Below are 27,349 nucleotides of genomic sequence, written 5' to 3'. Positions count from 1 at the left end.
ATGTCAGGATTGATAGCAAATGTTCTTTAAACCACTTCCAGATACACTCCTGTATGTCAGTGAGCAGGTTAATGCTTCTCCCACGAGGCACAGGGTGTACCTGATGCTGTGTACCTCATCTGAACACCACCATGTTATGGCACTGGGAAACTTTAATAAAGCAGTTTTATCACAGCTACTATCGAAACAGTTAGCTTGGACTTGTGCTGCAATTTTCTAGGTTTTTGAATAGCAAACCCAGAAACATTTTCAGAAACATTTCACAAAGAAAGACTTTGAGAAGTGGCCTAATCGCATATCACCCCCAAATCTAAACATAAAGAAATCTACAAATGGGATTATCTAACCCGGCACACCCTTTCTCCCCCCCCCACCCGCCCGAAAAAAAAAAAAAACAACAAACTGTGTCTGCAAAGCACAGCGTGGTCACTACACACCCAGATGAAAGGAGCCCCCACCTCTCGGGTGAGCACGCAGGTAAGCCAACAAACACATGCGAAAAACTTTCTGTGTATTACGGAAACAAGATTCAAACCCTCCCCACCCAACGCCGGCCTAGCTGCAGCCTCTCAGCCCCAGCCCGGCCCGTGCCGAAACCCGCTTCCCGTTCCACGGGGTCAGGCGGCCAGCAGGGGGGAATTTACCTGTCTCAGCCTCACCAAAGAGTGGGATTATGGCTGTAAAAATGCTCCTCCCTTCCTCCAGCCACTCCTGCCCGACTCCCGCCTCCCTGAGCATCCCCTGCCGGGCTCGGGACCCCTTGTCCTCCTCCCCAGGCAGCTCCTGCCCCCCGAGCGTGCCTGCGCTCCCTGTGCGGCGCCGGGAGGACGCGGGGGATGAGGGGACCCGGCGACATCGCGTGCGAAGCGGCGACGGCGGCGGTGCCGCTCTGAGTCAGCGCCCGCCCTGCGGCCGGCACCGCGGGCGAGGAGCGAGAGGCAGCGGGCGCTGAGTGATCCCGGCCGCCCGGCCGGCACGCAAGGCTCCCGCTGTCCCGCCGAGCCCCTCCGCAGGGAGCGCCACCCGCCCCCCCTGCTGCATCCGTGTGCCTTTTTTTCCTTACTGACTTCACGTACCCATGCGCACACAGCACCCTGTTTGTGATTTTGGCGTTTACGTTTAAAATCTGGGAAAGCCTCTTTGCCAAAAGCCCGTGGGGAAGGGCAGAGCCGTCAGAACAATGTCAGCTCTACGCCTTAGTGCGCGTCCAGTATTTCAGCCTGCTCCTTCCCCTCGCTATGCCTGCCCGCACGGCCCTCACCAGGGGACAAAAACTGCGGTACTGAGATGGAATGTCTGCGTGTGTGTAGGTGTGAGTACCAGCTATAAGTTTCAAATATTTTACAAGACTTTTTTCAGTCCTTGCCTTCTCAAACATCCTGTGCTGGACTTTCTGTTGCCGAAGGACTTGGGCTGTTCGTGGACAAGGGCTGCAACCACTGCTCAAAGCAGCACAGAGCCCGAGGCGTGCGTTCCCTTAGCATTAATTAGAGATTTTTCCAAGCGTTAAAGGAGGAGAGGGGAGCTAGGAAATGTAAAAGCCATCAACAATGCGTACCCATAATAAATACTTTTCAAGAAAGGGTGTTTTTGCAGAAATCATGAACACCTGAGGGGTTATTCCCCCATCTCAGAAACAACAGAAACCTGACATTTCATAAGATTTCATTTTAATTGACTCAGTTGAACCAGTTAGACCACAAGCTTTTCCAAATCTGTGTAGTGAATGATAATTACTCAACAAGAAAGTTTCTATGACATGAAAATTCACTGAAATGAATGCTTCACTCACGAAGCCTCTCCAAGAATCTTGAAGCACTCAGTGAACTCTACAACAGACATAATTGGGAAGTGATTTCTGTACATATTTTTAAAAGAAATTACAGATTAATCAGTTTATTCCAATTGAGAATTGAGAGTAGATATGAAATACTTTAACATTGAGATATAAAATGTCCCTCTCATTACACGTCCCATGAATTTGCCCCAGGGTCCTTTTTGGGATAAAAATCTTTTTTTACTCTACCCAATCCCAGCCTGAATGCTGTCTCAGCTGCTAGTTTCTGTCTTAAAGGATGCTGGTAACATCAGGGGTAGAAGTGGCAGTGGAAGGTTGTCTACTTTGCTCTTCATAGGTTGCCGCACGTTGTAGATTGTACAAGAGATTAACTACCTGGAAGATTTTCTACTTATTTTTTTCAAGCGTAAAAATGCATAGATAACTAACTGCATGATAGGAGATTGAGAACAAACAAACACAGAGATCTACAGTCTGATTCTGTTTTGCCCATCTGCTAAAATCAGACATCAAACTGTTGTTCAGGATTCATCTGGCTTGGATTTTCTGGAGGTTACATTGCAAAGAAGCAAAAGAATAAAATTAAGTGCACTTAACAAAATGTCAACTTTGTTACATTTTAGCACAGAATTAGCACCAGCTACTGTGCTGCTCCAGTTGGGCAGTGATACAATACAGAAATACCACTGGGTTGCATTGGTGAAGTCACATAACAGGCTCAAAATGCTACATGAGGACCCCTATACTTTCTAAACCTTTTCCTACTCTTTTTATACAAGTAGATTGAAAAGGCTGAAGCACTGATTTCCAGGACACCAAATTCTTAAGAGAATATTCAGACTCCTTCATATAATCATGACTTTCACTCTTTCAGAAAGAAATACTTTTGAAATGCCAGAAGAACAAGCTGTATTCTGATAAAGTTCAGAATGCTGAATTATTCCTTGGGACAAAAGAGGATTTTAGTTGCAGGGCTTCTCCTTTTAAGTGTTATATCTGGGGCGGGGGGGAGGAAGATGGAAGAGACACATGGGAAACAAGCAGGAAGAAAGTCATCCCTGTAGCAAAAGAGCTAAAGAACCTAGCTTTTTTATGTGGTAAATATTTTTATCAGCCAAAATGTCTGCTTTTCTGAACCTCCTCCTAAATACTGGTCCATTTACATAATACATATGCATGTTTGTTTATTGTGGCCAGAAAAGCACAGACTGTCTAAGGAATAGGAGCAGCAATGAATAAACCTGCAAAACAGCTCTGCAGAACGGGTGAAGCCACCACAGATGGAAGAACTTGTTGCTCTGCATGGGGTCACTGATTTCATTGTGATTGCACACAGTAAAAAGGAGCTGCTGGGACAAAGAAAATGGAAAATGAGGGGATTTTATTCCAGGCAAGTGGTTAAGTGCAAGCTTACTGCTGATCTGACTGATAATTAAAGAAACAAAACATAACAACAAAATAATGGGCTTGCTTTAGCCTATGCCACAGTCTCCCACTGTGATTTCAGAAAAATTACCTACTTGCTTCTGCTTGCTTAATGAGAAGGAAGATGGATTTCTTTGTCCAGTGTGGGCATTTGGGCTGATGCAGTCACACAGGACTGATGAGGACCTGCCAGGTCTTTATACACAGTGCTGGGCATAGGTGTCCTCTCATAAACTGGTCAAGATAGTGAGAAATTTTCCACTCATTTCTTCTTTGGAAAAGCTCATTCAGTAGCATCTCTGGCTGGCCAATGAGACACACTTCCAAAGTCCTGTTTAGGTTGATGGACAGTTCAATTTACTTGCACTTGTTTTCCCAAATTATCTGAAATCTTCAGACACATGATACAGGAGCACCTACTTGCTTTCTACCTAACCAAGGAGCACAATAAGTTGCACAATCAATTGTGGCTAATCTGAAAGATGCTCAGGTAGTGCCTCCTTCACCTAAGAAGAATATGAGCTTAGTTAAAAGTGCCTGAACACCTCAGGTTTTGTTAGCATTGCCTGCAAAAACTTCTTGTGAATCACAGCTACATTCTCAGCAGAATGGGATGCCAAGGCGAGTCAGATTCCATAATGGTCAATACAAACAAGAAACTTAAGGAATTGTAACAACCAAATTTTTTTTTTTTTTTTTTATTAGAGGGGCAATGACCAAGCCATTCAGGAGGAATTAATTTTCAAGATTTGGCTACAGAAGAACTCTACAATCTCTATATTGCCTTCCCCATGCCCAGCCGCTTGATTTTTTTCCCGGGAGGCTTCAGCAGATACCTTCAGCAGATGCCTTCCATCTTTTGGTCTTTGAAGGTGGGTTCCCTCTAGTGGCATTAAGAGGAGCATCGATTCTGTCTTATTGACTGATCTTGGTCCGTAGGAGGGGCAGGGGGAAAGAGGACACTGCAGGGTGTTACACACTCACATCGGGAAACACTGACTTGTCTTCATTTGGCTAATAGCCTAGGACTCTTGTGTACCACAGGTTCTTTATTTTTTCAACCAGCTGTTCAAACATTATACTGACTTTAGTTGCTTCTTTGGCGATTCTCTGTCTGCAGGAGACAACAGCGTATGTGGTAAGATACACAAGTATCTGAGGGTAATCCCCATCTGCTGTAGTTACCACTCTGCCTGTCACAGAGAGTGCAGAGCTCCCCAGCAGTCTTAGAGGGGCTTTCCTCAGAAGACAGGAATAGACAGTACGTGTGTGTCATGAGTTACATGAAACTGTCTCTAGGGTGATCATGCTTTTCCTTTTGTGAGGAAACTCATTCCTCTACCTTGAGTGAGACATATGCACAGCTAGAGCCAGGTCTGTGATTTGCATCAAGTGATCCTGGCACACTGAGTACTCAGTCCCTCACAGCACTGCAGCACTCTTCCAGAGGAGCTGATTCCCCACCAGCCAGCAGCCTCCTCCCTCACTACCCATGGATAAAGAGCAGTATCTCCCATCCCTGTGAACACTGTCATGTACAATGTGCCTCCCTGGGAAGAGCTTTCACCAGCAGACCATATAACCTCACCCTCCCTTCCAGCACCTCGCTCCCTTGGTACATCAGGCTTTGGTTGCCGATTAATTTCCCCTTGGATCTCCCCACAGAGATAGCTGATGAATCTGTTCTTTCTCCCACACCTCCCTCTCCCTTTTCACGCATTGCTGTTGGAGTGTTAATATAGAGCTTTCCATACCTGGCCGCAATAACTGTTGGACTCTGGACAGTATCTAACAAGAACTGACTGACTTTAGGGGACACCTTGTTCACAGCTTCATAGAAGTAAGATGCAATAGTCTCAGGGATGGCCAGCAACTCACGACGGTCTTTCTCAAAGATGGACTTTGACTGCACTTCTGAGAAAAAAAGGCAAAACCCCATGAGGCTTCTCATGTCTCTTGTGTCTCTAGTATCTTCCCCCAGGTGCAGGGGAAGAGATTTGAAATTCTGAGATTTAGAACCTCTCCCAAAATTTGCTCTACAGCATTCAGTACCCCCTCTTCACCCAGTCATGGGTATGTAAGTCGTAGACCTTCCATGGCAGAGTATTTGCACCAAGTATGGGCAGTTTTCATGCCAGGTCTCTACTGACTTGTTCCATGCTGCCAAGCATTGTGTATTTATGGTCTTCAACTGAATTATTTGGTTTCAGGTCCTACTTCATGATGCATGAGAACCTGTAGAGCTGAGCTTTGTCTCAGGCAAACAGTAAATCTTTTCAGACTTACCAGGGAGAGTGGTGCTAAGGAGCAGAATCAGAGCTATCACCAATGCCCTGGACTGCAGCATGGTTCTGCTCTCTACACCTGCAGGAATCAGCATACAGTGTTTGGGTTGTTTTCAGAGAATTAAAACATGTTGGTTAAACACCAGATTTTTGCAACAAACCTAACCAATAAATGAAGACAAGAACAGAAAGATCATGTGCATTTCCTCTGAAGAAGTGAGGAAAAGGCAGTATAAAATGGTTGTCCTTTTCTTTGTATATTCACAAATATCCACAATAATAACTTTCAGAGCTCAAAGAAATATGGGCAGTTAAAGCTAGTTCTTTTATATGCGAGCTAAAATCCCGTTTCAGCACTGAGCAAACCAGTAAAAGTGCCAGAAGTCAGAATAGGTTTCCTACATGCTTAAGTACAACTGAAAAATTCATATTGTGGGATTTCTTAGTTTTATTTGTTTTGGTAAATTGCTCTAAAGAACATTGTGCTAGTTAGTACATCACATACAAAGATCATCTTAATAACCCAGTGATCTGCGTACTTTGTCTTGCTTTAGTTGAGGAAAGTCCCAAGTAGCTAACTAGGTTCCCTTGTCTTTTTCACTCTGCAGCAGACAGTAGCCTAAGCAGAACAAGTTCCCAAAAGTGAGCAAATGTATATTTTAACTTCATCTGACTTACTTTACTTTGTCTTTAAAAAAGTCAGAATTGGAGAATTGAAAATTTTACTACTCGGTACACTGAAAAATATGACATTACATCTAAAAAAGCTTTCAAACACACTGCACTTAAAAAGGTGTTTATAAATTAAAACTGATTTATGCCCCTAATTAGAGGGCTGCATCACTCAGAGCAACATGAAGAAAATGTTGAACATAGGAATTGCAAAGGCAAAATAGGCTGAAAGTCTATTATATGTGAATGCTTTGCTAAATCCTGTACCAGGTGGTTACAAGTCAATGTTCTGTCTTATCCCCCACTAAGGAGATTTCCATCCATTTTTATTTCCTTCTGTGCAGATTACCTCCAAAAGGTACCACCCAGTTCACTAGATGTTTGCATAGTTGTTCCTTTATTACCCTTTCTTGATTTTTAATCCCAGAGCCTCTTTTTCTCCGTGTACACAAAAGGCAGAAATTTGCTTCCCAGGAGCATGAACAAGTGCTCTTACCTGCTTAGAACCTGCAGTCCCTGTGGTGAAGGCAACTGAGAAAAGGTAATGTATCTCCCAACACTGAAATTCTGCAATTCCCACCATGGGCTTGACCCTCCTATGAGTGTCTTATGGAGCATCCATCAGTCAGCTTCAGAGCAGGTGACCCCCAGGTACCCCCACCCTCCTCTATTTTAGCACCGTTTCTAGCTGTGGAGCATGAGAAGAGCTCACTTTGGTTCGCAGTAGGAGATGGGGCAAAATAGAAGACTACCTGCACTCGTCTATGAGCTAGATACACCAGTCAAAAAGTCCAAGCCACCCAGAATAGAGTTCAGCTCTTACCTGTCTGCTTTCTTTCTCAGGCCCAAGCTGAGGTAGGTGCTCATCTGAGACCCCGGCATTTATGCAGAGCTAATATAGTGGTAGCAAGGGGTCAAAGGTCCTGCTTTGTTTCCCCATTTGCTCTTTTGCAAGCACATCCAGCTCAGTGGGACAGGCAAGAAGCTGTGGAGGACTCTGGACCTGTTATTGAGATTTGGTAATGGAGGGTCAGCCTGACCTGAGCCCAAGAGATGTGGAAGGCAGCTTCTGGGTCACTGAGCCCCCTACTTTTGCAGGCAACCATGTCATAGAGGCCCCTTTCATAAACTGACCAAACTCCACATTAATAGCAGCTATAGCTGGGCTACATTTTGCTCCCACTCTTCCTATGCTCTAACCCCATCACTCCAACTGTTGGCACTTACCTGCAGCTGTTTCACCAGTTTCCTCTCCATTTGCAGCAAATGCATTAACCAAATGGTGCACAGAGATGTGCACCCCTCTCATGCTTCTTTCCCCATGACTGACTCTTTTTGCACAGGCTGGCTAGATGAGAATACACCTGAGACAGCTGTCAAAACTATGGGTTGGATCTGTAAGGTCTCTTCCAACCTAGTCATTCTGTGAATTCTGTGAACTTACCAGGAGGAATATCCAGCTATGGGATCCCCAGCCCAAGAAACACAGAGCCGTTAGAACAGATCCAGAGGGGCACAAAAAATGATCTTGGGGTTGGAACACCTCTCCCATGGGGAAAGGCTGAAAGAACTGGGGCTGTTCAGCCTGGAGAGAAGGCTCCAGGGAAATCTTATTGCAGCTTTTCAATACTTAAAGGGCTCTTATAAGAAACACAAAGACTTGACCAAGGCTTGTATTGACCCGAGAAAGGGAAACAGGTTTAAATTGAAAGAGGGTAGATTTAGATTGGATTCAAGGAAGAATTCTTTACTGTGAGGGTAGTGAGACATTGGAACAGGTTGTTCAGAGAAGTTGGGGACACTGGAAGTACTCAAGGCCAGGCTGGATGGGGCTTTGAGCAACATGGTCTAGCAGAAGGTATCCCTTCCTAAGGCAGGGGCAGGGTGGAAGAAATGATCTTGTAAGGTCCCTTCCAACACAAACCATTCTTAAGATTCTCTGGTAACATCTCCCGAGGCTCCCCAGTCCCAGTCAGAAAGTGGCTGCATTGCTGCTGTAGGGAATGTTTTCCCATAACTCATGTTCCAAGTGCCTCTTGGGTCTCCAGTATGTCCTGTCACCTGTGTTTGGCACATGCAGCCAGGGGCAAGATTCAGAAAGGCTGCAACACAAATGGCATCAGCTGGGGGAATGGGAGGACAGAAATTAAGCCCACTGTGTGAGACCCAGCAGATTTCCATTCTTATGTTGACCACTTATTTTATTTATTAGGTGACTCTCACATGTGGGAAGTGTGAAAAGCTCAACCAGTACCTTCATTTATCAACCAAACAAGATTTCTAGAGGACTTTTCCTCTCATGGTGCTCCAAGTGCTTTAGAACCAAACAGTAAGTGCTCTCATTTTACAGACATAGCAGCCAATGAGTCACATCATTGAAGAAGGCTGCCAGTGGTTTCCAGACATTTTCCCATTCTCTAAGTATTTATCCAAATGATCTTTTTTCTTAGAAAAACAAATTTTAAAAAGTCTCCCAAAATAAGGAAAAAAAAGTCCCACATACAAGCAAACAATTTTGAATTTTTGTCAAAAAAAACCCAAACAAAAACCACAACCGAAGACTCTTACTGATGTGTAAAAAGGTTGTAACTCAAGAAATAAGAACAGACACTTTTCAGTTCCACTTCTGGTGCAAACACTAAAAAGCAATTTATGGCCGAGGAAGAACACACTAGAGCAACTGGTTGAAAGTTTGCTTATATTTCAATTATACATTTTACAGTCATTGAAGAGAATCTACACATTTATAATCTTCTTTAACAGCTGGAATAACATTCAGAAGACCAGTACAAGGCACATCATAGGCATTACACTTAGCAGAAACAGGAATGAGCAGTCATTACTTGGAGGGGTTATTTTAAGATAACCTCATTTTATTTCTTATGTCAGGTCAACAAATGGGAGGCTCTGAGTGGGTGTTTTAAACTGATGTGCTGCAGGAGGTAGTAACAGAAGGGACTTAGCTGCCCTTTGTGGTGATTCATGCTGCTGAAGAGCTTTGCATTGTGGCTGTTATCACACATGGCAAGTTCCCCGGCCCTGAAGTCAGCCTAACTTTAGGCAGTACTATCGTGAATACAATCCCAGAGATAGCAACTGGGTGTTTCAGCACTTTCTAGTGCCAAATGGGCACTTGCCAAGACCAGATCAATGATTGCATAGAAGCAGCCCTTGCCCCCATTCCTGGAATGGCATTCCAGTATGGCAGGGCGTTCTGCAAATAAGCAAGAAAGCCAGATAGTGCAAGTATTTTCTTAATCAAAGAAAAATTACACGATTCTTTATCTCTCTTATGCATCTCTTGTCTGAGGTAGAAAGCAGCTGACTGTAGCATGGGTGACCTTATCTGGCCTTGTGTGGCATGGTCACTTACTCATTACATTATTTTAAATTAGGGTAACACTGGTGGCTAGGAAGGCACTTTATCTGAGACAGAAGATTCATTCTTTGGGGGTAAGGTATATTCCTTGTTCTTTCAACAAGAATGGAAGAACAAAAGTTTAGAATAGCAATACCTCCCATATGTGAAATATTCAACTTTTTCCATCGTGAATGAGGTGGCATATGAACATCAGCTCTCTGGAATGGCTAAAAAATGAAGCATGAATAAATTGCAATGTAGAAAGAATGAGACTAGGATATTTCCTACTGTTATTTCTTTCAGTGTGCTGTATTGGAACTGCTCAGTTCTCTCTCTCTCTCTTAAAAAGTCAAAGACCCTGTGATCTTACTGGAAAAGGGTCCATGTTGTATTGTGCAATGCTGCCACAATGGGTTTCATTTATAGCCAATTAAAACCAGAAATAAGCATCTAAAGCTGAGCCTATTTCCTTCCCACTTTTCTGTCTGCTTGTAGCTGTAAAGCACGCAAAGACAGATTTCCTTTGTCGTTATTTCACAGCCCACCAACTGGTGCTTTATGAACCACAGTGGTCTGCAGACCAGTAAGCCTGGTATCATTTCTGCTTCCCTGCTGGATCACCCAATCTGCTTCTGTCACAATTTAAGAAATTACAGAATTAACACAGAGATACAATAAATTTTCCCTGAAGAGTTTTGTTTAATGTTTCTATAAACATGAACAAAGTGACTAAAGAGGAAATCAAGTATGATATAGATAAAACCTCTCCTATTTCACAATTTGTGAACTGTGTTCACAATCTACAATTAGTCACCCTAGCTCAGTTATGGGGACTGGAGGAACAAATAAAGATGGAGGACTCCTTCATAGGTATAGATTAGAAAGCACCACCTCTGCTGTTAGTGTGCTCTTACTCCAGCAGCTGCAGCAGCTGCTCCTGTTATAGAGAGAGTCATCTCGGTTTTCTTGCAGTGTGAGTGGCTTCTTGCTCTTGGGAAAACTTGCTGGATATGTGTTGGCTTGTACACATTTGAATGCAAAGGAAAGTGAACTCCTTCCATGCAACTATCTTGGGATCTCACCACAGGTCTCAAGGCCTCTACTCTTTGATACAGAAAGGGGCAGCCCTTTCCTGAAAAATGGACATTTGGCCTAGGACAGGAAGAAGTTCTCTTGCATGATGTATGAACCTATTGGAGGCACAAGGAGAGAATCAAATTCCAAGTCACCAATTCAGCTTCCAAGGGTAGAATCTCCAGGGCCCTGGCTATCTGCTAAAAGTCAGCAGAGGGTAAAGCTAATGTCAAAACTGTTGCTAGTTTTGGAAGAAGCAGCCCTGTATAATTTTCTGTCATTGCAGTCATCATAAATGCCTCTTAACTAATAAAAATACCAGTCCATCATACAAAAAGATAATTCATAAAATCCTAAGCACATCATAAAATTAGAAAAAAATGATCCACAGACAGTGGCTGATAGATTCAAGAGTGATCCTAGCTTTGCAAGCTCTGCAAACACAATTCCCTATATTTCAAATGTGACTCATGGGTCAATTCACATTGTTCAGTCTGGACCTAATGCAGACAAGTACTATGCTAATTACAGCCCTCCTTTCTTGAATTCAAACATTAGAGTTACTCTTTTAGCTCTTCTTAAAAAAAATTTGTGATAGCCACCAGCTGTGGGCAAAGAGACCCTCTGTATTCAAAAAGTAGGCCTCCAGTGCTGAAACAAAGTCATCCAGAGAAGCTCCTTGGTCCTCCTGCTTTATCTCCATAGGTAGGAATTACAAATAAGTATGTTCAGCCAAGAAACTGTAGGAAGATGAGCACCCTGGAATAGCCCTGGGTTGACCACCAACCACACTAGATATCCAACTAGGATCATTTGTTCAAAGTGTGATGTTTCCCATCATTGTCCAAAGAAAAGAAAAATAAGGAGGTGGACAAAGTGAAAGTCTCTCCAAGTCTTCCAGGGAAAAGCATAAGCACATCAGTAATTAGCACATTAAAAACAAACAGTAGCAGGGGTCCCATGTGGCACCAGCTGGGAAATAAGCTAAGCAAGACAGTCATTGGTACTGGCCAATCTCCAGTGCCTCTGGGTTACAAAATAATTCACAAGATTCTCCAAAAGCTCCTTGCCAACCTGGAGTCTCTTAATTCCAAGAAGTGCCTGTGGCAAGGCAGTTTCCCATGGAAGCAGCCAGCATCCACAGAACTTCTCTTTCTCCAACACATTTCAAATTAAAACAGTGGATTAATTTCACCAAGGAGAAACGACAACTTTTCCTTCACAACTGATCTCAAAGCATAGCAAAATTCTGCATTTTAGTGTCAGGGTGAGACCTGAGGAAACCCTACAATCCAGCTCCAGATCAGATGCACCACACATGCAGGGTTAGTGTAAGTGTCAGGGTAAAGATCAAGGACAGTAATAAAAAAGACTTCTTCAGAGTCCTTTATTCCACCCCATGTCTATGATACATGGAATGGAGAGGAAAGGGAGAATATAAAATGTATGGAAAAAAGTACATGGCTTAGGCAAGATATATTGACCAAAACCATGCTTCCTTGAGCTGAGGGAAATTCTGGTCTATGGTGTAAAGGAGAGCAGTCATACTTTGCTCAGTCCCTGTAGCGAAGAACAAATCTTGATAAATTTAGCCCTTTAAGTTTACAAATAAATTCAAGTCTGGATGAAAGGCTAGAACAAGTATCTTTTAAGGCACTAAGGTTTAGGCTCAAAGTAGAACAGGTTCTTTCAGTCAGTAAAGAGCAGATAAGCTGACAATTTGCAGACATGCTCGTGAGACCTTATTACACCATGATCCTCCTCTTTGGGAGAGAGGCTTAGGGGGGACAAAAGGAAGCCACTGTCCCAGCTATGCTGAGCAGCCAGGCAGAAGCAACAAACATTACACATTCTGAAGCACAACAAAGGGCCTTAGAAAGATGTTGTGCCTCCCCCGACAAAGCTCCCAGGGGACTGGATCAGATGGCCTCCAGAGGCCTCTTCCAATCTCAATTATTCTACTGTCTTGTGACTTTACAACTCTGAACATTGGAACCTACACCAGCATTCTACAGATTGGGCTCCTAGCAGTGTGCCACTGCACTTAATCAGGAGAACTGGTATCTCTCTTTAAAGACTGGGAATACACTGTTTACTTAAACAATCCGCTATTTCTACTAGAAGGTTTTCAACAAACGTCACCCATTAGAACTTAGCCCAACCTTTTATTGCTGTTTATCTGCTCAGTCAAAAGCAGCCATGCCAACCTAAATAGTAGAAAAACTAGGAGGAGTCCAGTGGGAATCTTAGTTCTTCCAGTACTGACATTAAATGACTATGCTTCTTCCACTGTGGGAACTTCCTCTGTCCTGCAAGAGAAAATAAAATATTCAGGAACCAGGAATGATGAAAGAAAATCCTATGTCTTCCTACCTGCTCTGAGCACCATAACAAAAACCATTTATACATATACACATTCCAGCTGGAACTAGAATTGCACTTCCTTCCACAACACAGAAGGGAAAATGGTAATGTGCAACATACAGCCCCTCAAAATACTCCCACATGGTAAAATTCTGCATATGTGTGATAAGGGACACTTAACATTTTTTGATTTAAAAGAATCTTCATTTTTTCAGGGGGAATACATTGTCTAATTTGGAGATTAGCAATTGGATATGAAACTTTTCCCACTTAGGTTGCTACCTGAAGTCTAATCCCAGTGCAAATTGACAAGAAGAGCTGTGAACAGTAGCTGTTGACTGCCCACATAATGCATGTTCAGTTCTCAGGAGTCCCAACAAGGGAGTCATTCTCTTCCACCTGGCCTGGTCATGCCATCCATGACCTTAAAGCCTGTTTCATATAGCTTTAGCCATCTTGCCTGGATGTTTTCCCATATGTGCCATCTTAAAAATATCATGCACATTTTAAAAGAAATCAGAAGTAAACCAACACCAGCGATGGTTACAGAGGGATGGATGCTGCTGCCTAGTCTGGAAGTGTTTTCTCCCCATTCAGTACCAGAACAGCTATTTTAACACCAATATATACACAGAATCCCAAAAGCCTGTGGATGGGGACAGGAATATAACATGACACCCTGTAGGGGACTTAATTTCTTTCAGAATCACAGAATCATAGCATGGTTTGGGTTGGAAGGGACCTTAAAGATCACCTGGCTCCAAATCCCCTACCCTGGGCAGGGACAACTTCCACTAGACCAGGTTGCTCAAGGCCCCATCCAGCTTGGCATTGAACACTTCCAGGGATTTGACTTTTTATTTTGCCCCTGAGCACACTACATGCAGGCAATGCCTGTCAAAAGGCGAGTACTCAGCAGCCTCTTCATAACCATGCTGTGCAGAGCACTCCTTGCTCCTTGGCCTCTGTTTGAAAGACAACAGACTACAGAAAGTAGAAAACATTCCCTCTCATTCCCTAAACCCCACCTTTTCCCTTAGATGGGAAAGCACAAAGGCAGCTGACTCACCGAGCGGGTCCCTGCGCTGCCTTTGTGCTTCTTGTCCTGAGCTGGGATGATCTCTAAGGAGCGGTAACTGGGAGGTTTCTCTTCCGGCCACTCCCGGGACCTGCGGTTCCTCCGCCTGCGGTTTGACACCGGCACACGGACTTGCTCTTCTGAGGAGCTCCAAGAGCCCCTGTGAGAAGAGGGAGGGGAGTAGCTGTGCCGCCTCTGGCCAGAGTAGTTGCTCCTCCCAGCATGGTGCTCATATTCTCGCCTTCCCCCAGGCTCCTGCCTCCCACTGCGATGGTGACTGGAGCGCTCCTTGGTCTCCTCCGGATAGAAACTGCTGCTGCCCTTGCCCCTCTCAGCTTGGCGTGGGGGTGACACATCCTGTCTGGGGTGCTGGGGCCTGCCATTGTAGCCACCTGTCCTCTGCCTCTGAGGATGATCCTCTCGCTGCCTGTCCCAGGGCTCCTGACTGTAGCTGGAATGAGAATCCCCACTGGAAGGCAAGGGCCACCTCCGGTTTTCCCTTCTGTCCTCTGCTGCAGAGTCCCAGGGCCTGGGGGTGGGGGCAGCTCTTTGTGGCCATGAGGAGTTGCTGCTCCCATGGATGGAGGAGATGTGGTTGGCAAGAGGAGGTGGCACAATGTCGGAGCCCAGCGAGGACAGCAAGCTGGGCTGCACCGCCTGCCGCTGGTGGGAGGGCGGCCGCAGCTGGGACATGTTCAGGTTTTGGATTTCAGACTCCAGATAGTCCAAAACACCGTTGTTATGGGAAAGCTGGGCTTGTGGCTGCACCAGTGGAAGACTGTTCTGCAGAGATACATCTAAGGATAAAAGCACAGGAGAAAACAGAAAGTCAAGAGGAAACACTGAAGAGAAGGCCCTTCTGCACTCATGATCCTGGCTGAGTTGCTTCTCTTCTGCTCCACCTCACCGCAAGAGCTGCACAAGTCTCAGGCACCACAATCAGCACACCCAGACCAATTGAGGTATGGTGCAAAGAGTAGTAACTAAGAAGCTGCAGCATGATCTAACATGTTTTAGGCAGTACAGGGGTAAGAAGCCCAGCATACCTGGAAATACAGTCTGTGTATTTAGAGGAATACTTTTTCCTACAGCACTGATACCACATTTTATTTACAAATAATCAGAAAAAGACCATAGTATTTCCTTTTGCATTTCATTGAACTGGAAGAAATACTGCAAAAGTAAACGAAAATAAGAAAATTTTTATATCTATGCACACATACACACACACACACAAACACACACACATGTACAGATATAAGCAACAAATGGTGAAGAAAATTCTTTCTGGCTCATTAAAGAGTCCTTCAGTTTTTGCTGCATGCAGGCTAGATCTGCTGCACAGAAGGCAGTTTGCCCGTAATCATTTGAAGACTAGACATTTGATAAGAAGTCAAACAAATTGCACCTCACTTGTCATGTCAGTTTTGGCTATAAGGAGTTGACCGTGACCAGCACAGCAGAACAAAGAGACAGTACCCTGCTCTGCCACACAAACCAAGATAAGCTGGGTATATTTACCCTCCAGTCGCTGGGGTGTAGCACAGATACACCTTAGTTAGTGTTAAACTGCTTCACCCAGCACTGAGCCCAGCAAGACACTTAAGGTAACAGGCTATTTTTAAGTACCCAGAGAAGTTTATGGTGTGCTGCAGATGTGGCAGAGCTGTCACTCTAGGACATGCAGTCATGCTAGGAACATCTTTCTTTTCTGGTAGAGAGGCTAAAACCTCAATGCTGAACTTCTTGAAGAAGTTACCTGTTTCTTATCCCGATTTCCCTCTGAAATGATGCCCATGGTCTCACCTTGTTGCAGCAGGGGGTTCAGCTGGTAAGAGGAAAGTTTTGAGCTCCTGTCACCAGCTCCGTAGAACATGTTGGGTGACAACCAAGGTGCAAGCGCCTGAGCCCGCTTCATGAACTGGTGCCGTTCCAGCACTGTAAAAGAAAAAGAAAGCTTACACCACCTGCCGAGAGGGCACAGGTTGCAGATCATTTGCAGACCATTTTGCTTCACAGGCTGTAGCCTTTGGATACAGGAAATCCACAAAATTAAAATTTCTCTCCACCCCATGACAAAGGTAAAACAGCGCAGGGAATTCCAATGCAAAGTTGTACATCTTCAAAAAAGTACCTAAAACAGAAGAAAAGCTTTACTGCCCAACATTCTGATTCCAGTCCCAGCAACTGGAAAACAACACTACGATTAAGTATGCAGCACATAACTAACACTTCTACTTGTCCTGTCATTATAGAGTAGAGCAGCAGAAAGATGGGAAATAATGTTTTGTACATCAAGACATGCAACAGTTTTCTTTCTCTCAAAATTCTTTCATCTCATCACTGGTCCTTCCCCTTTTCGCTTTGATTTCCTGCTAAATGAGACCTTTCCTTGCCACCATTATGTGGGCTCTGTCCAGATGATATTTTCCACTTTATACTCCATCATTTTCTCTCTGTTTCACAATGAGGGCACTCAGAGGTGCACTGCCCAGCTTTTCCCTTTCTAGTCTTTTGACAACTCTTCTTGTCACTCCATAATTTACGTCAGAATGACTGCTAAAATTAAATCCTCTAAGACAGCGTGGTCAAAGCGATAAACAAACAACATTTTCTGTTCTCAACAGCAATGTCCAGGGTGCCAAAAGAGCAAAGAGTGGAAATTTCTCTCTTTCACAGGGTTTCCACCGCTGCTAACTCCAGACCCCAATTCATGGCGTCAGACTCTAATTTCACTTCTCTTTTTTCAGCATTTCTATCTCACCTCCTCAACACAGACAAGTTCACTTGCCTTCAAACCATAGCTCATTGCTGCTTCTTTTGGGGGAATACCTATAAACATCTTACAGACATTTATTTCTTCTATCACAAACAATCAAAACTTAAGTTTACAAGCAAGTAAATTCTGCAAGTCCCTGACCTTACAAAGCCTAGTTTGTCTGTTATTACTGGCTGAAGCTTTTCAGCAACAGTGCCTTTAAAATCTTCTCTTTTATGGCTTTCCTGGAGTTTCAGAAGTGACAGAATTTTCTTGCAGCCCCTTGTCTGGTCAGGCATGAACAAAACATTACCGTTCAAGAAACAGATAGGAACATAATTGCCTTTGAGACTTTTACCCCTCTCATCAATCTGGCTGAAACTGGCTGATGAAATTAAAAGCTATTGGAGGGAAAGAGACAAGGGATAGACAGACAAGTTGCCTGCATAAGATTTGCTTCTTTAAGAAACCAGGCTACAGCTAAGCTCCAATTAATTCTGTCCCCTGGGTTCACTGCAGTAGGCAGCATTTAGACGGCACACTCTTTGGGACTGAGCTCTCCACTTTAGGTAGCACTCCAGTTATTAAACATGTCTTCCTTCAGTTGTTTTGCTGGATTTATCCAGAGCACCACTTGCAGCACAAGAAGGACTGACCATGCCCCTCAACACATCCTTCCTTTTCTCCACTGCAAACTCCCTCGCTCTCTCCAGTCTGGCTTCAACCAGAGGAAACTACAAAGCTGGAAACTTCAGGGGTTTTAATCTGAATAATCTGGTATCCTCAAAGCTGTGTGATCTGAGCTAGCAGCTTCCCAGAACTTTATGTCAAACTTTATTCTTTGTTTTTGTTTTTGTCCCAAGGGATATCGTTCTAGTTTCCATTTCAAATTTAGAGGATAAGAGAAAGAATACAAAGAAAAGGGATAAATAGAAGGGGAAGGCCTTATCTCTCCTTCTCCCATTCCTCCACTTATTACTGTGAGAATGTCCTAGAGCCTGCTGAGTCCATGTCCTGAGGTTTTGACCTTGGTCTTTGCCTGAGGAGTAAGAGATCCAGCACCTATGGGCATACTTGCTTACGGTTCTCCCTCTTAAGGTGGGAGGGCTGTCTCTAGGACCAAAGTCATCCTGTCCCTGTAATTTTCTGATTTCTCCCTACAGCTGAACAAATCCAGAATTAATCCTGGTCTTCCTTCATTACCATCAGCCCTTCTTCCTTCCCCAGGTGCTTTGCCTTCCAATTTGAATCCAATATATACTCTGATTTCCCAGCTGCAAAACAGAAGGTACAGATCTTTTTAAAGTGAACATATTTATCTGAGGAAGGTCAGATTCACCCCAATTCCAAAACTCCTACCCTGCTTTGCCAGAAAGTTGTGTTGCTCCCTCCACTTACTCTCTGTTGGAAAAATCTGTTCTTCACCTTTGACAGACTTTACAAGCTGCTGGGCCAATTAAAAAATAAAATACTTTGCAAGTTAGTGATACCCGGGTGGAAGTATATCCTATATTTTCATTATTGGAAGAAGTCCACAGCTGAAAAGGAGCAAATAGGAACAGAAGGAGGTCGTACGTGTATTTACTCTGATGGGCTTTCCTCAGAGCTTTCCACAGGGAATGTAATTGGCTTGCTCCTGGGGCATTTCTAATATTTCTGTACATCAATCCTGAATTACTCAAACAATGCACTCCTTTTATTGCTCGGTTCAAACCCATTCTCGTTAGTGGTGTGATTCACAGCACCCAGGATTATTCTGCCTCACTGTCACCTGTGACTGTTCAGCAGATCCACGCTGTCCTCTAGTGGCCAACGACGGGGAAGGAAACACCCACACTCACCCTGTGATCCTACACAGGTGAGGATTTCTGCCTTCTCTTCAGCTGTGTGGAATGCTATTCCTCAGCATTGTTTTTAAGATGTCCCCTGAATCTATCTTCTTGTGTTTTTTAAGGCCTCCAGTTCATTTCCTGGAGTGCAAAAGAAGTAAGTCAGAGGCAGGAAGAAGTAAAGAGAAGCAGTTTAGCAGTATTAGCAGAGAGGAGCAGCCGCATGGATCCTTTGCAAAGTGGGTACAGAGGGCAGGCAGCTTGGATGGAAACTACAGACACAGAATCCAGCATCCAGTCAAGGAGGCTGGACTTGTCTGTACCTTCTCTTGTGAACACGGAGAGGTTTAGAAAACCCTGCAAGAAGTCCTCCTCTTTAACAGGAGGAAATAACAGCAGCAGTATGGAGTGAGCTGTAACCTGTGGCACAGGAAACCAGAAAGGAGCTCACACAAACTCTGAATCTCTTTTTTGCTGAGAACTAGGAATTCTGGAGGTGTGAGTCTCCCATCTCCATCACCTCTCTCCCCCTTCACAGAAACTGATTTTTCTGCAAGATTTCCATAGCCTCCTCAACACTACACATTTTACATGACAAGCTGTAAGGCCTCCAATGTTTAGTTTTTGTTTTAGCAATAAAAGGGATGTTCTGCTAATTCTTTGCAAGGGCTAAGCAAATTAAGCTTAAATCTAAAACTTTCACAGTTTACTAACACCCAAACTATAATAAATAGCTGTTTTGAAGGTAAAGGTAAACCTGAAACAGAGATCCTTGTTCATAAATCCTCTCCTTGTAGCATCTGGGGAAGAACCTGGGGGTTTCAATGATAAATAAACTTGTTGTACTTTATTACTGTCAGACTGTATAAGCTTCAGGGGGACTAGTCGACTAGGTGGTAACCAAGTTTCAGTTACAGGAATGCAGAGGTTATATGAAATTAACAGCCAAAATTCAAACAGTAGCCTTATTAAAAGAATAGGTCTGGCTGCAGAAACTTTATTACTGATAAAAGCAAAGACAACAAAGTTTCTTTTGACCCTCAAAACTTCAGAATGCACTTGCAAGGCTGACCAGCAAGAGAAACCATCTTTCTCCACTTTCTTCTCGTTTCCTTCACCAAAGAAACCCAAACCAGACCTTTTCCTACTAGAAGCTCTGAAAAAAACATGCAGATAAAAAAATTCCAGTTTTTATGTAATTCTTCTCAGAACAAAATACTTGAAAGTAAGACTAGTTTGGAGACTAGTACCAAGGCATTTGTTTGCCTTTCTCACATGCACAGGCATATGAACCACAAGACGGGAAAGAAAGTCCTGAGCTACTCAGACAAGGGAACTGATTGTGCCCTGGATGGTGTGAGAGAAGCTGGTAAACAAGGTGTGAGCGAGGAGAAACTTCTGATAGTTGGACACAGAAGAGCAGGACAGATTCCATGTATCTGAGATCCCCTCCTCTAATTTCAGATTAGCTGGTCTTGAAGGTCACATTGGCCAAAGAAATGTCTCAGTTTATATGGATGTTAAGCAAAAGGGAGAAACTGGAGCTCAGCAAGCTCCCAGCCAAGCTTTTGCCATGACAGAAGCCATAAATGGATGCACATCTGCTTGAACCTCACCTTTCTGATTACAGCAGCACCGTGTTGGACAGCAGCCACACTGGATGTGGCAGCAGCAATACTGGGGGCAGCACTGGCACCAGCATATCCCGATCAGCAGAAGGAGGAGGAGGCCACTGAGAATGATGAGGAGTACTGTGAGCCAGTCTGTGGGAAAAAAGGAAGGAGAAAAAGGATTGATCCTGATGCATCTGGCCATGGTAGCTTACTGAGCACCTCTCCAATGCTGGAGATGTCTTGGGGTGAAGGAGTACAGGAGGAGATATCTTGGCAACAATGCACAGGCACTTACGGAGAACAATCAGCTTAACTTCTTTGTCCGCATCACCTGAGGTATCTCCTGGTGCTTCCACAGTGCAGTAGTACATGCCATGGTCCCACCACATGACCTCACTGATGACAAGGTCTGCTCCTGTGGGAGAGGGACTGAGAGATCATTGGGCTCTTTGCAACTGACAGACACTACTTTCAGGCTCCACCTGAAAAGAGCCCTCGGCCTGCAGGAGACAGAGAGTACTGCATCTCCCCTATTCCCAAGCATAGCCATCATCTTCAAACAATCTCATTTGAGTCCACTGAGAACTCCTACAAAACAGCATTCAATGCCAGTCCATGTTTTCTGTGCTGCTGGAAGCCAACCCTACTGATTTTGGAACACAGATCACTGCCCCTCTTAGGTCAGCAATCCCAATGGCACTTCTGGCAGGTGTAATATCTATTGCTCCATGGACAGCAGGGAGCATATAGCACACCTGGACAATTATGCAGCACTTGAAAGAATGAACTATTTTCTAGACTCTGAACTCCTCAGCTGTTGTGCTCTTCAGCAAAATGTTACGGCATCCTCAGCTCAGCCTGGAGGTTGTAGTGCCTCCAACACCCTCAGGCCAGCTGGGGACAGGGCCTTTCACTGCTCTTATTCCATTACCATGTGCAGTATACAAGCTACAGATGACATAACCCATGTTTATGCTTCTCTTCACTTAGCAGACCCAGATATTGGATAATTCCTGAGTTGACTGCCTGCCTGGGAGGTCACTCACGGTTCTGAATGGTGATCTTTCGCTGCTGGTAGTCGATGCCCAGCACAGGGTCCTTCTGCCCGTATTTCTGGATGACAATTCGCACCTTCCGCTGGCTGTCATTGCAGTCATTAGAGGGGTCCTGGCCAAGGGCTAAACCAGCCTGGTATGCTAAAAACACACATCATCAGGCACAGCAAAAGTTATTTCAAAAGACCAATTTCTATCCTCTTGTGAGCAGTAGAGAAATTCTTGAGTACATTGTGTGCAATTGCTTTGATTTAGCAATACAAACCATGGCCTCAAACCAGTAAGTTCCTTTGGAGTACTCAAAAACAAGAGAGGCAAAGCCACAGGAATGGCAGAGATTTTGAGAATGTGGGAGCTGTAGAGGAGATGCCTCCTGTACTTACAACTGAAAGAACAACAGTAGAAAGAAGCTAATGTAAGTAGGCTGGAAGGCAGCTCTCAGTATGAAGCTGAAAGCAAAAAAAGTCATAAAACACACAGGAGTACTAGAACTAAAACAAAAAGGTGTTTATCTACCAAGCAAAATCTCCAGACATACATGAACTGTTCTGTGGATTGTCTCCCTTTCCCTCCTGTATCCCATTACATGTTGTGGAGCTCATAAAGACGGAAAACAATCCATCATCTGATTCCAGCTAAGGATTAAATGTAAAGACACACAAGAGAATTAATGGAGGACTAGAGGCAATTTCTGTACAATACCCTTCTGACAGACTCACATCATAAACCAACATTGAATTTCCAAGTATTTAGGAGCTGAGATTTGGGGAAACGGCTGATTCAGTCAGCATTTTCTGTAAAGAGCTCACAGTGAAGAGAAATGGGGGCAAAGCTTGTAAAAGGCTCTTTCAGATCTATACCTAAAATAGAGCACGAAGTCCCTTTTGGGGACTATTAGCTTGAGCCTGGGCTAAAAGCACTCACATTCTGCTGGGATCAGCTGAGCTAGGGACCCACCTGCTTGGGGACTAGGCTGTAAAGTGCTCGGTAACATGCCTACCCAACCCATCCAGACTGCATTAAGGAGAGTTTGGGCACCAAGTACCCACTGTGAGCTCAGTTCTAAGTGTACAGTTATGCTATGGCTCGCTACCTAAACATTCTGCAGGGTTTACAAACAATAGAACAGAGCAGAATAGTTCAGTTGGCAGGGAAGTACAAAGGTTATCTAGTCCAGTGTCTGATCACTTTAGGATTGACTAAAATGTAAAGTAGTATACTACTGATGTAGTATTGAGCCATTCCCACACATCCTATCACTGGATACTAGGGAGAGGAGAGCAGCACCTCCCTCTTCACTTCCCCTTCTCAAGAAGCTGTAGAGATCAGTGAGGTCACCCCTCAGTCGCCTTTTTCCTGAACTAGACAAGCCCAAAGTTCTTAGCTGCTCCTCACAGGATGTGTCTTCCATGCCTTTTATCAGCGTTGTTGCCCTCCTCTGGATGCATTCAAATACCATAATATCCTCAAATCCTGGGACCCAGAATTGCATCCAATATTCCAGCTAAGGCCACACCAACACTAAACATAGAGGGATCATCACCTTTTTGGATCAAGCAGATATCCTGGGATGCAGTTTGTGTACCATATTAAACCTCCCTGAATTAAGGCTGCCTGCACCAGAATGTCTGCATAAGAAGTGCTCCCACCACTACTAAATGCTATTACTTAGCATGCCCTTCAAAATGTATGTGTTTCTTCTATTTCCTAAAATCAGGAAATCTGATCACAGGTACCCACTTCCACATCTGGTCACAGGTATCTGCCTCCAACCACAGGTCCCCCATGGAATCCTAAAGCCCACTTGTTGCAGGGCCCTTGCTTTCAAACACCTGAAGCATAAGACGGGGTGGCAAGATTGACTTGTGTCAACCACAGCTGAACTGTCCTGTATTCTGAGTCGATGACAAGGACAAAAGAGCTGCTTTGGATGGGATTTCTACCCATAAGGCCTTGACATGTCAAAGGAAATCACAGACATGACCTGCATTTCCTTGGAGTGCAAGGAAATGCCAGCACCTGGTTTTTGCATAGGAAGGGGTCAAAAGCCTGTACTACCCCAGTGAGTCTACCTTCCCCTTTCTTCCCACTTGAAGGGGGATTCCTTGGAAGACGAGCCTGACACTTACAGGCTGAGTAGTAGTCAAAGATGGGGTCCTTGCAGAAGGATTTGAAGCGCCAGGTCACCACCACGTCTTGCAGCTGTGCCGAGGTGCTGTAGTCACACTTGAGGATGACAGTGGCAAATAAGGTGGTGTAACGCTCAACATCCTGCACTGTCACCAGGAGCGAGAGGCAACCTGCAAACAAAAACACAGGAGGCCATCAACCCACAGACTCCTCAGGCCTCCCATCACACCATCTGCACCTATAGACCTCCCAGCCCCTCCGGTGAAGTCATCCAGGGTTACAAACCCTGGTTAGAACAGGAGCCCCATCTTTCCATGATAGAAGAAAGCTTTGTTGGCCCACTTTACGGACTGAATTATTTTCTCCAAAGCATGAATAGCCATTATGCAGTACATCACTCTGTGTTCTTCTTCTGCATAGGGAAAACTGTCCCAGAAGCACATGGGATGGGACTTCCTAGGCTTTTAATCCTAATCAGAAAAGTTCTGCAGTGCCTTATGTTTGTATAAACACCAAATGAATTTTATCAAGGTCTTGCTCAGACACTCATCAGATGTTATCTGGTGGTGACCAGGATTAAGACAATACAACTTTCAGGCTGTAGCACTGAAGTTAATTGTTTATCACTACTTCAGAACAGCACACGTCAATTACCCCCTTTTTTCCTTTTAAATTAAGCTATCATCATGTATTTGTTACGTATTCATCCTAAGAACCTCCACAGGTCTTTCCATCCAAGCAGCTGAACACACTCAAGGAGGTCTACAAAGTTTCTCATAAGCTATGCTGTAGTTCAGCTATACTCCAGAAACATCTCTATCTTATTTAAACTTTGATAGTACAGTAGTAAGTTGTGCTTGCCATTAACAATAGTGAAGTTATCACCAGTTGCCTTTGATAAGGGAATACAAACAGTGCAGGGCAAGTGTGGGATGCCCTATTTGGAATACATGCCAGAGAACCAGGCAGGGATTGCAGTGTTGTACTAGTTGTTTCTTAATTGTGGAGCACGACAGTGGGAAAGGCAGGAAGGAAAGTGGGATGCTTGAAGGTACTGACTGTACAGGTCTTCATGAACCAACACTCCATTTTTACCATACATTCAAAGATTTTCTCTCTAGTCCACGTTTTCAGGATGAGAGCAAGAGAACAAGTTGCTTCTACTATGTAGTAACATCTGGACCACAACTGCAAACACCATTCTTTGTTGAGCATCTTTCAGAGTCCTCTTAGGCTGCCACCTCCACACTACATTCCAGGCAAATATGAGCTCACAGTTTCCACACTGTGGAAAAGATGCTGCAGAGGTGCATGCTGCCTCAACAAGTCATTCTGCAGTAGGGTATTGTCAATGCAGTACTTGCTCAGTTTCTGGTTTGAAATGGGACTCCTTGTTAGCCAACTGAAAGCACAAGCAAAGCAAACTCATTTGCCTTAAGAATACCATACAAACACAGGGAGAGCCAGGGAAACCCCTGAAACCAAGGCTTTTCTGAAAAATAATATATACACACACACACACATGCACTTAAAAACAGAAAGACCAGCAGCTGTAACCTCTAGATAAAACAAGTTTTTCCAATGCTTTTCCAAAGCACAGCAAGGTCCAGAGGGCTGACAAGTAGTTACAGTTGCTCTTATTCAAAAGCACTGTAGTTCAACACATCTTGTTTCAGCTTTCACGTGAAAATAGGTGACTCTGGGGTTTTAATGCAGAAAATCACAAGAAACCAATTCAAACTCTCAAGATTAGCAAAATTGTGATCTCAGTGTCAATTAAATGAAGCCCCTATGAATTCTGACTTGTCAAGGCTCATGGGAACAGAACGTTTTCCATGACTTTCCTAAAACAGCATCTCTCTGGCAAGAATAAAACATTCAAAAACCACTGTGTGCTTTTTACTAACAAAACCTGCATCTCTTTATGGAAGGGATGCTTTCTCATTACCTCTGTTCTGCAAAACAGCCAGAGTTGAAATACCTTTCAAAAAGTTCCTTATTTTCTAAAGAGGTTGAAAACCTACTGTTCCTCCGCAGCGAACAGTCAGATGTTGCTGCATGTCCAATGTTTCTCATTAACCTCCACTATGAAAACGTTGTGAAATTAAAGCTGGTTCCTAAACATGGACTGCATTACTCCACTGCAGGATGTTATCTTTCTTATCCTGGTTGGAAAGAACACCAACAATCTAGTAAGTTTTGGCTACATCTATGGCTTTGCAGTGAACACACAAAGCTCTGGAGCCAGTGCAGCCAAGTTTTGCCTAGAGCATCTCCCAGGAACACAGCTGTCAAGCAAAACGATAAACAAGCATACCCTCTATACTTTTTTGCTTCCTTCACTGGTTCTCTGTGAAAAACCGAACTTTAAAGCCATATCATCAGTCAAGACCCAGGCTTCCAAGAAGCGAAATGACCGCTTTAGTTCCAAGAGGAGGTTAGAAGCTGACAAGCCTTCAGCCACTGCTGGCTGAAAGCAGCCCCTTGGGAGGGAGGTGAGCTCCTGCTCCCCACACGAGCAGGTGCCCAGCAGGTGCAGCAGCACTGCAGCTACTCCAGAAATCCCCAAGAGGCTGAGGCTGCTGATCCAGCAGCAAAAGCTCGGCTGGGCGTTTGTGAGAGGCCAAAGGGGATCCCCCCGTGTCCGTGCCCAGCGCCCAGGTCCCAGCCGCACGCGACCGATACTAGAGGCTGCCAGGAAGCAGGAGGCCACTTCCTCCTAGGAGAGAGGTCAGCCGCACCTGTGGGGAGCGAAACTCGTCTCCGCACGGCTTCGCACCGAGCCCGGGAGAGCCCCGCGGGCGGAAAAGGGCACTGCGGGGGAAGAGCGTCCGGCAGGACCGGGCCGCCCCTTCCCCTCACCGCGGGGCCCCCGCCGCTCCCCCGACCCCGCGTCACCTTAACCCCGGGCGAAACCCGAAGGCGCCTCCCGAGTCCCGGCTCCTGCGCCGCGGGGGTGTCCCGGGGCAGGGCGGACCGCGGTTCCGGAGGGGGCCGTGAGCCCCGGGCCGCACTCACCGGCCGGCAGCCAGGCCAGCAGCAGCGCCCACCGGCAGCGCCCGCGCGGGCCCATGGCGTGCTCTCCTCCTCCTCCTCCGCCCGGGGACGTCGCGCCCACTGTCCCTCCCCTTCCGTGGCACCTGTCCCTGGGCCGGGCGCTGCCGCCGGCTGCAGTCCCCTCCCTCTGTACCTGCACCCTCCGTTGAAATGCCAGACAAAATACCAGCAGGCAGCTTCAAGAACTGTTTTTAATATATCTATGTAAAATGAAAAATATATATTCCAAAACATGTATTTAATGTATCAAAATTAAAATTATATATATATATATATATATATATATATATATATATAAAACCTGAGCACACAGGTGTATGGGAAGTTAGCCGCGCTGCGCCGGAGCAGCGCGCCCCAAGCGAGGAGGGCACGGGAGCGCACGCTAAAGACTGCGGGCGGGAAGAACGTCGTGGGGAATTCACGGAATCACAGAATCGGTTCGGTTGGAAAAGACCTCCGAGGTCACCCAGTCCAGCCTGTGACCGAACCACCACCATGTCAACTAGACCAGGGCACTGAGTGCCTCGTCCAGTCTTTCCTTAAACACCTCTGGGGACGGTGACCCCATCTCTGGGCAGCCCATTCCAATATCTAATCATCCCTTCTGTGAAGAAATTCTTCCTAATGTCCAACCTAAACCTCCTCTGGCGTAGGTCTCCTCAAGACCTGTCTCTAATTTAATTTTCCCGCTGAGTTCTGAAAGGACCGCAACCGTGGCCAAAGCAGAGGTTACTTTAAAGAAAAAATCCGAACAACCCAAAGTAAAACAACCACCAGCCCCTGCAATTGGCCCGGTAGCGCGCCGACCCGCCCGCTGGCTCCGCTCCCCGGGCGCTGCGCCGCCGCTGCG

General features: G+C 45.0%; 2 protein-coding genes across 3 annotated transcripts; both read right to left on the bottom strand.

The window, feature by feature from the left end:
• Positions 1–3,943: 3,943 nt before the first annotated feature.
• LOC128803972 (apovitellenin-1-like) lies at positions 3,944–5,570 on the bottom strand. The gene is made up of 3 exons (XM_053971349.1): positions 5,510–5,570; positions 4,978–5,137; positions 3,944–4,337 (listed from the first exon to the last, which is right to left on the bottom strand). Exons 1-3 carry the CDS (start codon positions 5,568–5,570, stop codon positions 4,238–4,240), a joined length of 321 nt encoding a protein of 106 aa, XP_053827324.1. The 3' UTR covers positions 3,944–4,237.
• A 3,248-nt stretch (positions 5,571–8,818) lies between these two features.
• ILDR1 (immunoglobulin like domain containing receptor 1) lies at positions 8,819–26,659 on the bottom strand. 2 transcript variants are annotated; one of them, XM_053971673.1, is made up of 9 exons: positions 26,341–26,514; positions 25,467–25,607; positions 23,442–23,612; positions 21,304–21,453; positions 20,553–20,672; positions 20,261–20,407; positions 15,864–15,995; positions 14,049–14,854; positions 8,819–12,924 (listed from the first exon to the last, which is right to left on the bottom strand). In XM_053971673.1, the coding sequence occupies exons 2-9, from the start codon at positions 25,516–25,518 to the stop codon at positions 12,883–12,885; spliced, it is 1,620 nt and encodes a 539-aa protein (XP_053827648.1). In that variant the 5' UTR covers positions 25,519–25,607; positions 26,341–26,514; the 3' UTR covers positions 8,819–12,882. The 2 variants fall into 2 exon arrangements, with proteins under 2 accessions (XP_053827648.1, XP_053827647.1); XM_053971672.1 differs by lacking the exon at positions 25,467–25,607 and having other exon boundaries at positions 26,461–26,659.
• Positions 26,660–27,349: the final 690 nt, after the last annotated feature.

Source organism: Vidua macroura, chromosome 2 (assembly GCF_024509145.1).
Source record: "Vidua macroura isolate BioBank_ID:100142 chromosome 2, ASM2450914v1, whole genome shotgun sequence".
Lineage (NCBI taxonomy): Eukaryota > Metazoa > Chordata > Aves > Passeriformes > Viduidae > Vidua > Vidua macroura.
This window is presented reverse-complemented; position numbering and strand designations above follow the sequence as displayed.